This window comes from Microcaecilia unicolor, chromosome 13 (assembly GCF_901765095.1).
Source record: "Microcaecilia unicolor chromosome 13, aMicUni1.1, whole genome shotgun sequence".
Taxonomy (NCBI): Eukaryota; Metazoa; Chordata; class Amphibia; order Gymnophiona; family Siphonopidae; genus Microcaecilia; species Microcaecilia unicolor.
In genome coordinates, this window is record NC_044043.1 from 30,868,630 (window position 1) to 30,882,188 (window position 13,559).

The window sequence follows — 13,559 nt, forward strand, 5'->3', positions numbered from 1 at the left end:
TTGTGCTTTTTGTAGGGTGGGAGGGGGAGATCATTTTCTTGGAGTCCCAGTCCAGTTGTAATACCTTTTTTATTTTTTAATATGATTAAGCCTTTAATTAGCTTTTATTACACCAAATTTTGGTATAGTTCAGTTAAATATCTAGGGCCCCAATATTAAAAAAAACCAACAACTTAGCTCCTATGTTTAGGCTCCAAATATTTACCCTATTTTCAGCCAAATTGTTTTGAGCTGAACATTTTAATTGTGGAGCTGAAAACTTATAAATTTAAGCCTACCATCAAAAGTACTTGAATAATACTGAACAGCACAAAATTTCTCTAAATGAAGACCTTCACTGATAGTGCCGACAGACTGAGGTACTTCTTTTTTTTTTTTTTTGCCTTTCTCCCTAATTCATGAACAGATGGTAGTACTGAGGTACTCCACACATTCATTTATTCTTTGAACTCTCTTCCTCTACATCAGTTGGCATGAAGAGGCTGTTCAGCTTTTTGTAAAATGGAAGCATGCTTTGAGCACTTTGTGATTTAAGCAACACTCCATGATAGAATTTGACTGAAAGAGTCCCTTCAGTTATAATTCACTGTTACTTTGCATTTCCCTGATGGTCCTTTACAGGTCTGTCAACCTTCCTCATGTGAGACTTCGCTACTTCAGGTTATCCACTTTGTTTTTGATCATACAAATAAGACTGCCCTTGAAGTCTTCACATTTTTTGGCCCAGCCACACACAGTACTCAACACAAATCCTCACCATAAACAACCTGCATGTGATGGTGAATTTCACTTGGAAGGATTCTTTCAGTCAAATTCTGATGTGGCACTTGTTTAAATAGCATCAATAAGTACTCATGGCCTGCCTCCATTTCACAAGCAATAGCAAAACAGTCTCATAGAGATATGCTTTGCTTATGCCACAGTTGTTCCTACTGCTGTATTTGTTTCAGTCCAAATGTGTTGTCCTTTCCTATCGAGAATTGTTCTTTTCATTTTGTCCTTGTGTTTTTAGAGTGTTAACCACTGTGATCTGCTAGTTTAGCTAATGGTAGTATAGCAAATTTTAATAAACTATAATGGAGGTGAAGGAAGAGACTTAAAAAAACAAGTGAACATATGTAGGGTATCAATGCTGCCATCTTTTGATGAATTAGAGGTGGAGGTATTCTTGTTTAACCAACATATTTAGAGATTTTGTGTTGCTATTTCAGTAACATTTAAGTATTAGTTTAGCAATGAACAATGCTACATTTTGGATATTTTTGTTTGCTGTAATTTTAGGCCTGCTAGGCATTGCCTAACTTATGAGCCTACCACTGTAAACTCTCTGCTCCTAACTTTCCCACTTCATCCTGTTGACACCTACGTTTTATATTCCTAAATTTTGTTTAGTGAAATGGAGTATGTAATTTGGCACTCCGCTCTAGCAAATTTCAGAGAGGCCAATTTAGTAGCATAAATGCTTTAACTGTTTGGCTCTTATTTTGTTCCCTAGACATCCTTGACATCCTGTAGTTAATTTCTTTCAAACAATTGTTGGTTTGGAAAGAAACAAATGAAGCAAGGAATGTAGTAACCCTTGCTGTTTAATTGTCAATATCCTGTAATACTTCAGTTAATACTGGGGAACAATTTACTGTTCACATATTTGTGGTACCGGTAACAGTAAATAGGTACTCCATAAATGGAGCAGCAGAATATCTAAACCACAAATGATAACCTACTGAATCTGATCTAATATTGGGGAAAACCCTTTGGTATCCACTAACATTCAATATTAATGGAACCTTAACACTCCAGATCATGTGCTATGCAGGTTTCTGTAGATGCTATCAAAAAGAAAAGATTGATGGGAGAGAGTAAGAAACCCTTTGGTGCTATTAGTTCACTCTTTAGATAACTAATTTGAGTTTCTCAAACACCAAAATTTAACATACCCCCTTTTTTTTTTCCAATCCTAATCTTGTCCATGTTCTAGCAAAATATCAAACTGTTAAAAAAAAATGGCTGCTTAACGTGAGGTATTGCCCTTATTTTAATTACAAGTAAACAGTGTGGTGAGACAGCAATATTTCTTCCAAGACAAAAAAACTTTCTTGGCCTCGCAAAGGCTTTTCCATCATCCTCCACAGTTTAACAGATATGTGATGTAACAGTGCAGTAAGTCAGAGGACACCACTTCTATCAAGCCAAAGCCACCTTCCAGATTGTAGCAAGGACTTCCTATTCCTCTTGATGGCCCCAACACTGGCACATGTTTAGCTAATTTGCATCAGGAAGCCTCCACAAATATGGGGTGCTTTCCCCTTTTTGGTGGGGAGGAGCTGATGCTAGAAATGTCTCTACCTGTGCAAATGTGACATGTAGGTTGCTGTAGATGCTAGCTTGAGGTTCTATTTAACTTAAAACAATTTTTTTATGACAATGCAAGCAACCCACAGTCGATCTAAACAATAAGCAGAAATGGACAAAACTACACACAAATGAAAATAGGAACATAATGCATCTCAGGCTTTTTACATTAAAGAACTCCCCCCCCCCCCCCCCCAACTGTTTAAGTACAATAGTATACTACTGCACAGCGGGGCTGGAGAGCAATTGTAGCTAGTACAGTTTTGATAGAGAAAACAATATCCAGCCGTGAGAAGATGGCATGCTTCTTGCTCCTCCCTGTTTGTGTACTTCATATTACAAACATAGTAAAAGTGATTTCAGAAGCCAGTACTATTTGAACAGATACCTTTACTGCTCTTCAAAGGACGGTAGGTACTAACATTGATCCATGGTACCTAATAACAATAACCACCTTATTCATTCCCCCAGTGGCAGGAAGCAAGTTCCAGCCTTGTTAAAAACTTCCATTCTAACACCACTAGCATGAGGTGAGTTGTACTTGGTAGTGTCTACCTAGGGCAGCGTTGGGGTGGAGGAGGAGCTAGGAGGTTATTTTGTGTTGCCTAGGCAGCTGGCTCCTGTTCAGGCTTTTCCTCTGGCCAGCTGGGTACCTGCATTGGGTCAAGAATTGTCTCCTGTGGATGCTAGAATACCACCTCCATTGTATGCAAATCTATTACATACTGTCAGGGATATCCTGAAAACCTGCTCTAGTTCCAGCCCTTGCAAAATGCACTTGTATATCCTTGACATTCATCCAGTAAGAAAAGGTATTGCACACATCTGTTTCTAATACAGCAGGACCTTGCTTTGTGTAAGCTGGGCTTTTACATACAGATGTGAAATTACTGCCTTCAATGTACAGTAGTCAAAGCACCACAAAGCTGAAGTTTTACAAATGTACCAACCTATGCTTTCTTGACCTGTATGTAGTGGGCAGCCCTAAACCAGTTTCTGTGTAGTGTACTAAAAGAGTGCTCTTAGTGCAATTAATACTAACTTTGCAGGAATTGAAATACAAGGCACATCTTGTACTTGGGCCAGTTTCTATGCTTTTCAACTGCTCTGTTGAGCAGGGACTGTCTCTTACATGTTCAAGTGTACAGCACTGCATACGTCCAGTAGCGCTACAGAAATTAGTTGTAGTTCTGTGGCTAGCTGTGAGCTGTAACAACCCACAGAATATATGATATGTGAAATCTGTAACTAATCTTAATGGTTTGGATAGTTAAATATGGGCAATTCTATATTGGCACCTCAGTTTAGGTACCCCAAGGCTGTGCACTTAGCGCCATTTCTATAACAGACATAATTATATAATACTACCATAAGTTGGCATTGGTATACTCAAGTTTAAGTGTGTCCTCCTACACCATATCAATGTCAAGCATTTGTTGGTGGCCTAAGGGTGCCAATTGCTGTGCATAACATATTATTATATAAATTATGGGCCTGGAACTTCAAGGCTAGGCCATGTCCAGGCACCGAGGTTTGTGGAGCTGGCTAATGTATAGCTAGTTTAGTGCAATATCCAGCACTTAACCAGCTATGGGGCACTGCATACAGATAGTCCTGTTTATGTGGTTACCCTGACCAGTTACATGTTGAATATTGGCTAACAGGTTGCTGAATTAGCAGTTAGACCTGAACAGGCTATTTATCTGGCCAGTTTACTTGGTTTGAATTGCAGTTTGATGCTATGGTACTAAGGTGCTACCTTACAGAACAGCATCTAGTGTGGGTAAATACCCAACTATCAATGCTGCCTTTCATGCAGGGGTAAGTGGCCCATACATTGATGTGCCATTTATAGAACTGCCCCAAACTGCTCACGGTTTTTCTAGTACCATAAGCTCCTTTTTGACATACTGTCTAGTATTACCGCCAAGGTAATGCAATATTCAGAGCTGGGTGTAGACAAGACACTCCTATTTGTGCTATGCATGAATCTAATGTCCTAGAGTTAGGATATCTAAATTAGAGTTGCACGGGGACAGAAGTCGGAATCTTACCCATCCCAACCCGTCCCCGCAAGAATTTAACCCATCCCCACCCATCACTGTAAGAATTTAATGGTACATAAAAGGAAATTCCAGTCAGCTCCCTCAGTCTTTCTGGATTTGAACCACATCACTGTAGGCAAGGAAGGAATGGACGTTGAAACTTGGAACACTGTGGTGTGCACATGTAAGATTTGTCTCTGGTTTACTGGCACTGTGTTCTGAGAGGTCAGCACATGCACGTGCCAGTAGGTCAGGTGACATCTGATGCTCATGCCTGTGTCAGCTGAGGTCTGCGCATCAGCCCGGGAGTAAAGAGGATTAATTGTAACATAGTAAGTGACAGCAAATAAAGACCTGAGTGGTCCATCCAGTCTGCCCAATAGTCACACTCGTTATCAATTCATGATTAAATCAATGAGTGTGATATTATATACTTGATTGTGGTCTTTCTTTTGTGTTTCGGAACATAGACCATAGAAGTCTATCTGGCCCTATCCTTATGTTCCAACTGCTAAAGTTGTCGTTGAAGCCCACTCCAGTCTATGCGTCTTCTCATTTGTGGGACACAGATTGCAAAAATCTGTCCAGCACTGTCCTTATGTTCTAGCCACAGAAGTAGAGATCCTCTGTGTTCATTCCACGCCTTTTTGAATTCCACCATCATTTGTGTCTCTACCACCTCCTTAATGGAAGACTTTACACATTTGTGCTGTTAAAACGAGGAGGAGGAGACAGCACTCAAAGAACTTGGTACTCAGTAGATGAGAGGCTGGTGCAGATGTAGCTTACACTTTCACAGGAACCCCGCAGAACTGCTTCCGTCCCTGCGGGATTCCCACAAACCCTGTTCTCGTGCAGCTCTCTAAATACACCACTAGCAAATAAATCTCTCACTACCATGGGACATCCAGAGAGGAAAAGACTTCAGATACTCGATAGTCACTGCAACTTTATTAGTGGTGGGTATCGTGCTGCTCAGCGTTTACTATTGAAATAAATTTTCTGATGTAAACCTGCTGGCGAGCATCGTCATGAGTCATAAAAACCTCTCAAACTGTATCTTTTTATTTTAAAGTTTTTTTTTTCAAGCAATGTCTTAAATGCTTATAGAGATCTCAAGACACATATCTGCTGTCAACTTGGGCTAACAGGTGACGCGCGACAGCGAGCCCGTTTTGCCTATGCTTCTTAAGGAGCAAAACCCATCGCCACATGAAATGCCCTGATTGTAGGACCAACTCCATATCTGTCGTAAACTTCACAGTTTGAGAGGTTTTTATGATTCATGACTATGCTCGCCAGCAGGTTTACATCAGAAAATTCATTTCAATAGTAAACGCTGAGCAGCACGAAACCCACCACTAATAAAGTTGCAGTGGCTATCGAGTACCTGAAGTCTTTTCCTCTCTGGATGTCCCATGGTAGTGGGAGAGATTTATTTGCTAGTGGTGTATTTAGATTTGTAGTTTTAAAGCAAATACCAGGTGGAATTTGAATTTGACTATAGTTAGGATACCAAAGCCAAAACATTAGGGGTACATCAGATTCAGCACCCCCTCCCCACCACTATTGAGCAAAAGTGTTGACTGTCCAGCTAGGGGTAATTTCTACTATATTCAATACCCCCCAATCACTTTTGAAAAGTTGGCTCCTGTGTTTCCAAGTAGGTTAAAAACAGTTGTAGCAGCCTAACCACACACAAATTTATTTATTTAGATTTTGCTCATACCTTTTTCAGTAGTAGCTCAAGGTGAGTTACGTTCAGGTACGCTGGATATTTCTCTGTCCCAGGCCAGGAGGGCTCACAATCTACGTTTGTACCTAAGGCAATGGAGGGTTAAGTAAGATCACAAGGAGCAGCAGTGGGATTTGAACCACCTCAGGGATTGCAAGACAAGTGCTCTAACCACTAGGCCACGCCTCTCCAAAGATAGCTATAAAGCATCTGACAACTGTGCAAGGAAAGTTCTGTAATTTTGCTTGAAGCTTATGTGCCTCCTTCAGCCATAGACTGCTGCAGTGCTCTCGTCTCGTCTTACTCTCAACGACGTCTTGGATTGATGACGTAAGAAGCTCTTGCTTCCCGGTACAGCTTAAAAATAGAGCTGCCTGGATCCTGGGAAAAGCTCTCTCCCCCCCCCCCCCCCCCTTCTTTAGCCCACTGTCGCTCTCAGCTTCTGTTATTTTGAGGTAAATATCTAGAACGTCATAAAGACTGAACACATTCTACAGAGAAGGTATCTTGAACTTTGAGAAATAATAGACCAGGAACCTGTTCTGCTGATTGATCTGTAGAAATGTAGGTTGGACATTGAAGGTTCCTTCCATCAATTAACCATATATTAACTATTATTCTGAAAGGGGTCACTGAGTGAAAGAGCACTGCTGTGTTAAGGCTTAACGAACATGAAAAGAAGCATTAGGTTGCCATATTTTTATTTAGCTTTATTGCAGAGAAGGGGATTTCTTGTCCTGAAACTAGTATTTAGAATATGGGAACGCCTCACAGTGCACACTGCTTGTTCCACTGAAATAGTTTTGCACAGAGAAGAAGTAATATTGTGCACTATACTCTACATTCAATCTATCCAGAACTGAAGGTGAAAGTGCTGTAGCCTGCATTTATATTCGTGCCTACAAGTGCTGGAGGGACTCCAGGCTGCTTAACAGCTTATTTTTGGATTCCCAGCGCACGACATGTAGTGACTGATCCTAGTGTGACTTCAGTATAACTCTCGGTCTGACCACGCAGTGCCTGGTAGCTTTGATTCTTTTTTTTTTCCCTCCCTTTCATTTATGACCAATCCATCACATTTTTGCAGTTTGGGGTCGCCATAGAAGATTGAACTTTTGCAGACCAGAGAGGTCAGGTAAACAAACAGCCGTGCTGTTTCCAGGGTCTGAGCTGACTGTTTAAGAGCAGCTGGGTAAAAGAATAGTTTTTGCACCTGTTTGCAGTTGAAATTGGTAACCGGAGCAAAAACGAAACTAAGCATGTGGGTCTCCAAAGCCTTCAGAAAAATACAAGCACCCTCTTGACCTGTAAAGCTAAACATTAGGATGGTGCATTCAGTTAACCTTACTCTTTCGTAATGGGCTTGGGTCCTAGGTGCAGAGTTTGTTTCAACAGATCCACTGGTATGAATGGCTGCATGTTAGTCCTTTTTTTTCCCTAATGCAGCATAATTGTACATGAACTGTAGAATTTGCATATATTTAGCATTTATTTCCCTTTGCGAGAAAGTTCACAGTGGAGGAGTGGCCTAGTAGTTAGGGTGGTGGACTTTGGTCCTGAGGAACTGAGTTCGATTCCTGGCACAGGCAGCTCCTTGTGACCCTGGGCAAGTCACTTAACCCTCCATTGCCTGCCACATTGAGCCTACCATGAGTGGGAAAGTGTGGGGTACAAATGTAATAAAAATAGAATAATTGCCCTTTTCCATGGATGGATTCCACTGTTCCACAGTGCGCCAAGTGCCTGGAATCACCCAAAATGTCTTTCCCTACCTGCAGAGGAGGACTTTATATTTCTTTACAGAGATATAATACTTAATTTTCAGTCCTAATAAGAGTTGGGACTGTGACATTTCTTTCCGTTTTTTTTTTTTTTTTTTGCTTAGGACAGGGTTTTCCAAATCTTTCCAGAAGACGCCCAGCAGTCAGGATTTTAGCATATTGCAATGAATTCCAGTATATGTTAATTTGTCATGCATATGCATATTCATTGTGGATGGATATCCCCAAAACCAGATCTGCTGTGGGGTGCCCAGGACAGGTTTGGGAAGCCCTGGCTTAGGGTATCTGTAACACCCTCCATTCAATTGCTTCACCTTTGCTGTTTAGCCAGTAGAAAACAAGTGTTCCTTAATGCCAAGGCAGAAATGACTGTAAGCCACAAAAATCCGAAACCTACAATGTTGGCCATATTTTTAAAAGACCTAGAAAAAAAATTCCCCTTAGTTTTCCCAGTTTATAACTTGAGCTTTGGCCCTTTTTGTCTGGCAGGGTGCACTAACATTACTCATTAGTATGCACGTAAGAGCATAAAGACAGGCAGAGCGATGGTTTATCTAGCTCACTATCCTGTTTGTCCCCATTTTATCTCAATAATAAACTATGGACTTTTTCTCCAGGAACTTGTCTACATTTTTTTAAAACCCAGATACACTAACCGCTGTTGCCACATCCTCTGGTAATGAGTTTAAAATTGTTTAAATCTAGTTATTTTACTAATAATGACCACATTCTCTGACAAATTTTACAGCTTAACTGTGCATTGATTTGAAGAAAAAACTACCTTTATGCACAGAATCCAGCAGACTGAGATATGACATATAAAATCTCCCAATGTGCACCCAGAAGATTAAAAAATGCACGATAGAAAGAAAATGGAGAACAGTTTATGTAAATATTTTTGTGATACTGGACAACACTCCGAATTCAGAAATATTTCTTCTAGCTGTGAATTTTTGTCCAAGAGAAAACTTAATTTCATAACATGCTCGAACTTGGATTGAAACACAGGAAAAATCAAGCATCATTCAATGCAGTTCAAGTAACTGGTCCAGACTTTCCAGATCCCGCCCCAACCCCCCCCCCCCCCCCCCCACTCCTCCTGGTTCTGTCTTGGTCTAGACATCCCTTAGCACTGGGCTAGGAAGGATTCCCAAATCTGCCCCTTGAGAGCCTCTAACAAGTCTGTAACTAAAATATGCAAATTGTCTTAATTCATTTCTAAATATGGTCAAATATTTTGTGCATATTCACTGTGTCTGAGGGTTTTCAAGAGCTGAATTTGGGAACTGTGGTCTGAAGCAGCCACCCTTGGGAGCAGGGCATAGGAAATAGAATAAAATATACATACATATGTGCATGCAGTTCCCAGTTTCTTTTCTCTGTTTCCACCTTAGCTTGATAAAGTTCATGCCCTTGGGTGTCCGGTAAGGGGCAGAGCATGACACGGGAAGAAGAGTTACCCGACTGGCTGTCAGCCAAGGAATTTTATGAGAAATATGACCCAAAGGAAATTCTAGGAAGGTAAGATGCACACGGTGCTTAGGGGATAGGATGGAGTAGAATTTACATGTTTTATTCTTTCAGTTCCACTGTATATTTGTAGACTCTATGCATTCCCCTTTCTCTTGGTCTCTTTTCTTCTCCCCCTCCTCTCCTTTGTCTTTTCCTTCCTTTTTTCCTCCCTTCTTTCTCTCATGTGCTGGTTGTATTAGTTTGTGGTGTTCATTGGTGTTTAGGTTAGTTCTGAGGGAGACAAGGGTGGAAGGATGGATGCAACAAAGACAAAAATTACAATGTACAGACTACAGTTTATGCTGGAGGAAACTTGGGTAGAGAGAAGTATCTTTTGGAGAGATTAAAGGGCATCCCTTCTGCAAGAACGGGGTGGAGGATAGCTTATCTGCTGTAATCAATAATGAATTTCTGGTTGAGAGGGAGAGCCATTTGTTCCTCCAATTTCCTGCAAAGCCTCCACAGGAGAAATGTATTTGAAAACATTTTTATTAAATGTCCAATAAAACTCATATGAACAAGAAAGTGAGATATTGATGCAAATCCAACCCTCCCACCTCTCTTCCATCCTTAGCCCCACAACAAACTTCTCATTCCCCAGCAATAGTTCTCAGAGGGTCTTGGTTCTTATGGCCCTCTCTGATACCATAGGTACAACCTGCTTCCCCCCCCCCCCCCCCCCCCCCACAAACAGCTCTCTGGAATTGTGTTCCTTTGAAATATACACAGCTAGTTTTGCATATTAGTGTTTAAAACTGGGACTCAGTCTGCAGGTAAGAATGCCATACCAATAATAAAAAGTCCTTTTTTTTTCATTTTAGACAGCCCCTGACATCCCTCGCCTCCCAGGTAAACTAGCAAACGTAATTGATTTCTCCATTTTCAATAAGTTGGGAGCTCTTAAGACATACAAGACTGCAAGATACATTTCTTTGCAACAAAACACATTTTGCAAAACAAGTGTCATTCCCCCCCCCCCCCTCCCCTGCTTAGACTTTTATAGATCTAGCGGGTTATAAATAAAGTTTTGTTATTATTATTATATCATTGGAAAACACCATTTTACTGGACTGTTTTTCAGAGTGGCAGAACAGAGTGTATCAAAGAAGGCAAAAATGCTGTTTGTGTGTCTGTAATGTATAGTTCAGATGTATCCTAGTCCCTGGGAGGCACAGCAGTTCCTAGAAGTGATATTCAATATCTGCTCCTGATCTCTGGAGCCAAATGTGCTGTGCGATTCCTGGGCACGAAGCACCAGTGCTGAAGGCTCCAAACCCTCTACATTTTCCCAAGAGCTACAGAAGGAGTCCAGAGATATTCTGTTAGTGATAGGGAGGAATGTGGTGCATCCAGTGATTCCCTTTCTCTGTCGCACAGAAAACTCAGGCTTCCCTCCTAGCACCCAAGCGCAAGAGTATCATTCAGATGTCTATTTGTAAATTCTACTGAACATTATTTTATTGAATTTGAGAAAAATAAGGAAGGATGTGATGTCTGTTATTTTAATATTACAGCATAATATTTGTTGTCAGTCGTTCATCTAGATCAGTGGTTCTCAACCATTGTGTCCCCAAGAGGTGGGAGGTACATAAGTATTGCCATACTGGGACAGACCGATGGTCCATCACGCCTAGCATCCTGGGCTTCATCTGTCATGTTCTGGATTGTCTTATACCTCAGTCAAAATGCATCTGGCAGCCCTTCCGTATTCTATGTTGCTGTTGACCCATATGAAGCACCCTGTCATCAAACACAGTCATAAGTACATAAGTATTGCCATACTGGGACAGACTGACGGTACATCACGCCCAGCATCCTGTTTCGAACAGTGGCCAATTCAGGTCACAAGTACCTGGCAAGATCCCAAAAAAGTACAATGCATTTTATGCTGCTTATCCTAGAAATAAGCAGTGGGTTTTCCCCAAGTCACAAAATATTTGGAGCCCTGTTTAGCATGCTCTAACCATGTAGATGCCTATCAGCCTTATTTTCGAAAGTGATGGGCGCCCAGATTTTGACCCAAATCGGGAGATAGGTGCCCATCTCGCAAAGGCGCCCAAATCGATATAATCGAAAGCCGATTTTGGGCATCTTCAACTGCACTCCGTCGCAGGAACGAACAAAGTTGACGGGGGCGTGTCAGGTGCGGTGAAGGCGGGACTGGGGTGTGTTTATCGGCTGAGGAGAGATGGGTGCCATCGGCCGATAATCGAAAAAAGAAAGGCGTTTTTAGCGCGAATTTAGGTCACTTTTTTTGGACCCTTTTTTTTTCATGAACAAGTCCCAAAAAAGTGCCCTAAATGACCAGATGACCACCGGAGGGAATCGGGGATGACCACCCCTGACTCCCCCAGTGGTCACTAACCCCTCCCACCAAAAAAACCTCAACTTTAAGAACTTTGTTTTCCAGCCTGTATGCCACCCTCAACTGCCATACCCAGCTCCATCACAGCAGTATGCAGGTCTCTGGAGCAGTTGTTAGTGGGTGCAGTGGACTTCAGGCAGGTGGACCCAGGCCCATCCCCCCCCCCACCTGTCACACTTGTGGTGGTAAATGGGAGCGCTCCAAACCACCCCCAAAACCCACTGTACCCACATGTAGGTGCTCCCCTTCAGCCATAAGGGCTATGGTAATGGTGTAGAGTTGTGGGCAGTGGGTTTTGGGGAGGGGGATTTGAGGGGCTCAGCACCCAAAGGAAGGGAGCTATGGACTTGGGAGGTTGGTGTCCTGGCATGTGAGGGGGACCAGTGCACTATGAATCCTGGCCCCTCCCATGACCAAATGCCTTAGATTTGTTCGTTTTTGAGCTGGTTGCCTTCAGTTTCCATTATCGCTGAAAAACGAAACCACCCAGTTCAAATCCGCACAACTCCAATGCATTTGCCGGGCACAAACTGTATTATCGAAAAAAAGATGGGTGCCCATTTTTTTCGAAAATACGGTCTGTCCCGCCCCTTCACGTACCCGTTCTCGGACATAGACGCCCATGGAGATGGGCGTTTGCGTTCAATTATGCCCCTCTATGTATTTCTATGGGAATCTATGTGGTTAACATGCGCTAATTGTTAGCGCATGTTAAAAATGCTAGCGCACCTTTGTAAACAGGGCCCTTGGTGTAGACAGCAAGCCTTTGTTTCCTTTACAACCTTCAGTACCTGGAAGCCCAGCAATCTTGAGAGTCAGGTTCTTGAAATCCCTGTAACTGGTCCCTGGTTCTGCTTCCCCTCTACCCTCAATAATAACGTGACATAAGACACATCGCGGAACAATGAAAACCAGCAGCACACAGTTGCTACGCGACGTCAACAGCAACGCTAAAAGGACCATATAGATCTCTGCTCTCCACACAAACAACGGACATGGAGGGCATATGAGGGAAGGAAAAAAACCAACACATACACACACACTCTCACTCTTAACTGGCTATAATGAGCAACTGACCTGCCACTATCACAGGGACTGCTGGCACCTCTCTCTCTCTCTCTCTCTCTCTCTCACACACATACACACGGGACACAGAGGGGATGGAAGACAAGGAATGAATCGTTGGGTATGGAGGGGGCGGCAGGGGAGATAAGGCAATAACTGCCTCAAATGTTTGTGCTGTTCTATGTACAATTATAATGCTGTCTCTTCATTTTGACCCTACCCTTTCACACTCTCTTTCACACAGACGCACACACACACACACTTACACTGTCTCTTTCTCACATACACACGCACCCACACACATATACACACTCTCTCACACAGACACACAAACACACCTCAAATGGTTCAGCTGTCCTATGTAAAATTTCACTGCTGTCTCTTCATTTTCACCCTACCTGTGCACACTCTCTTTCACACAGACACACACACACTTTCTCTGTGTCACACACACACAGACACACATACATATACACACTCTCACTCTCTCTCTATAGCCTTGCTAGCGCCCGTTTCATTTGTTTACGAAACGGGCATTTTTTTACTAGTAAAATATAAAAATAATATAACAATCAGGTATTGTAAGACAGTTCTAATATGTGTAGGAGTTGTGTATATTCACATTGGTTGGTCTTTGAGGTATGCCTTGTTAAAGAGATGGGTCTTCAGTAGTTTGCAGAAGTTCGTTAGTTCGTGGATTGTTT

At 42.1% G+C, this 13,559-nt stretch overlaps 1 protein-coding gene across 2 annotated transcripts in view; it reads left to right on the top strand.

Moving 5' to 3' along the window:
* Nucleotides 1-6,441: 6,441 nt before the first annotated feature.
* Nucleotides 6,442-13,559, top strand: part of PHKG1 (phosphorylase kinase catalytic subunit gamma 1) — a 54,679-nt gene continuing 47,561 nt past the window's right edge. The window contains exons 1-2 of one of the 2 annotated variants that reach the window (XM_030222629.1): nt 6,442-6,587; nt 9,308-9,434. In XM_030222629.1, coding sequence (XP_030078489.1) covers nt 9,352-9,434 — 83 coding nt within the window. In that variant the 5' untranslated portion in view covers nt 6,442-6,587; nt 9,308-9,351. Of the gene's footprint in view, nt 6,588-7,057; nt 7,268-9,307; nt 9,435-13,559 lie in introns of those variants that run through there. The other variant, XM_030222628.1, reaches the window with a different exon arrangement.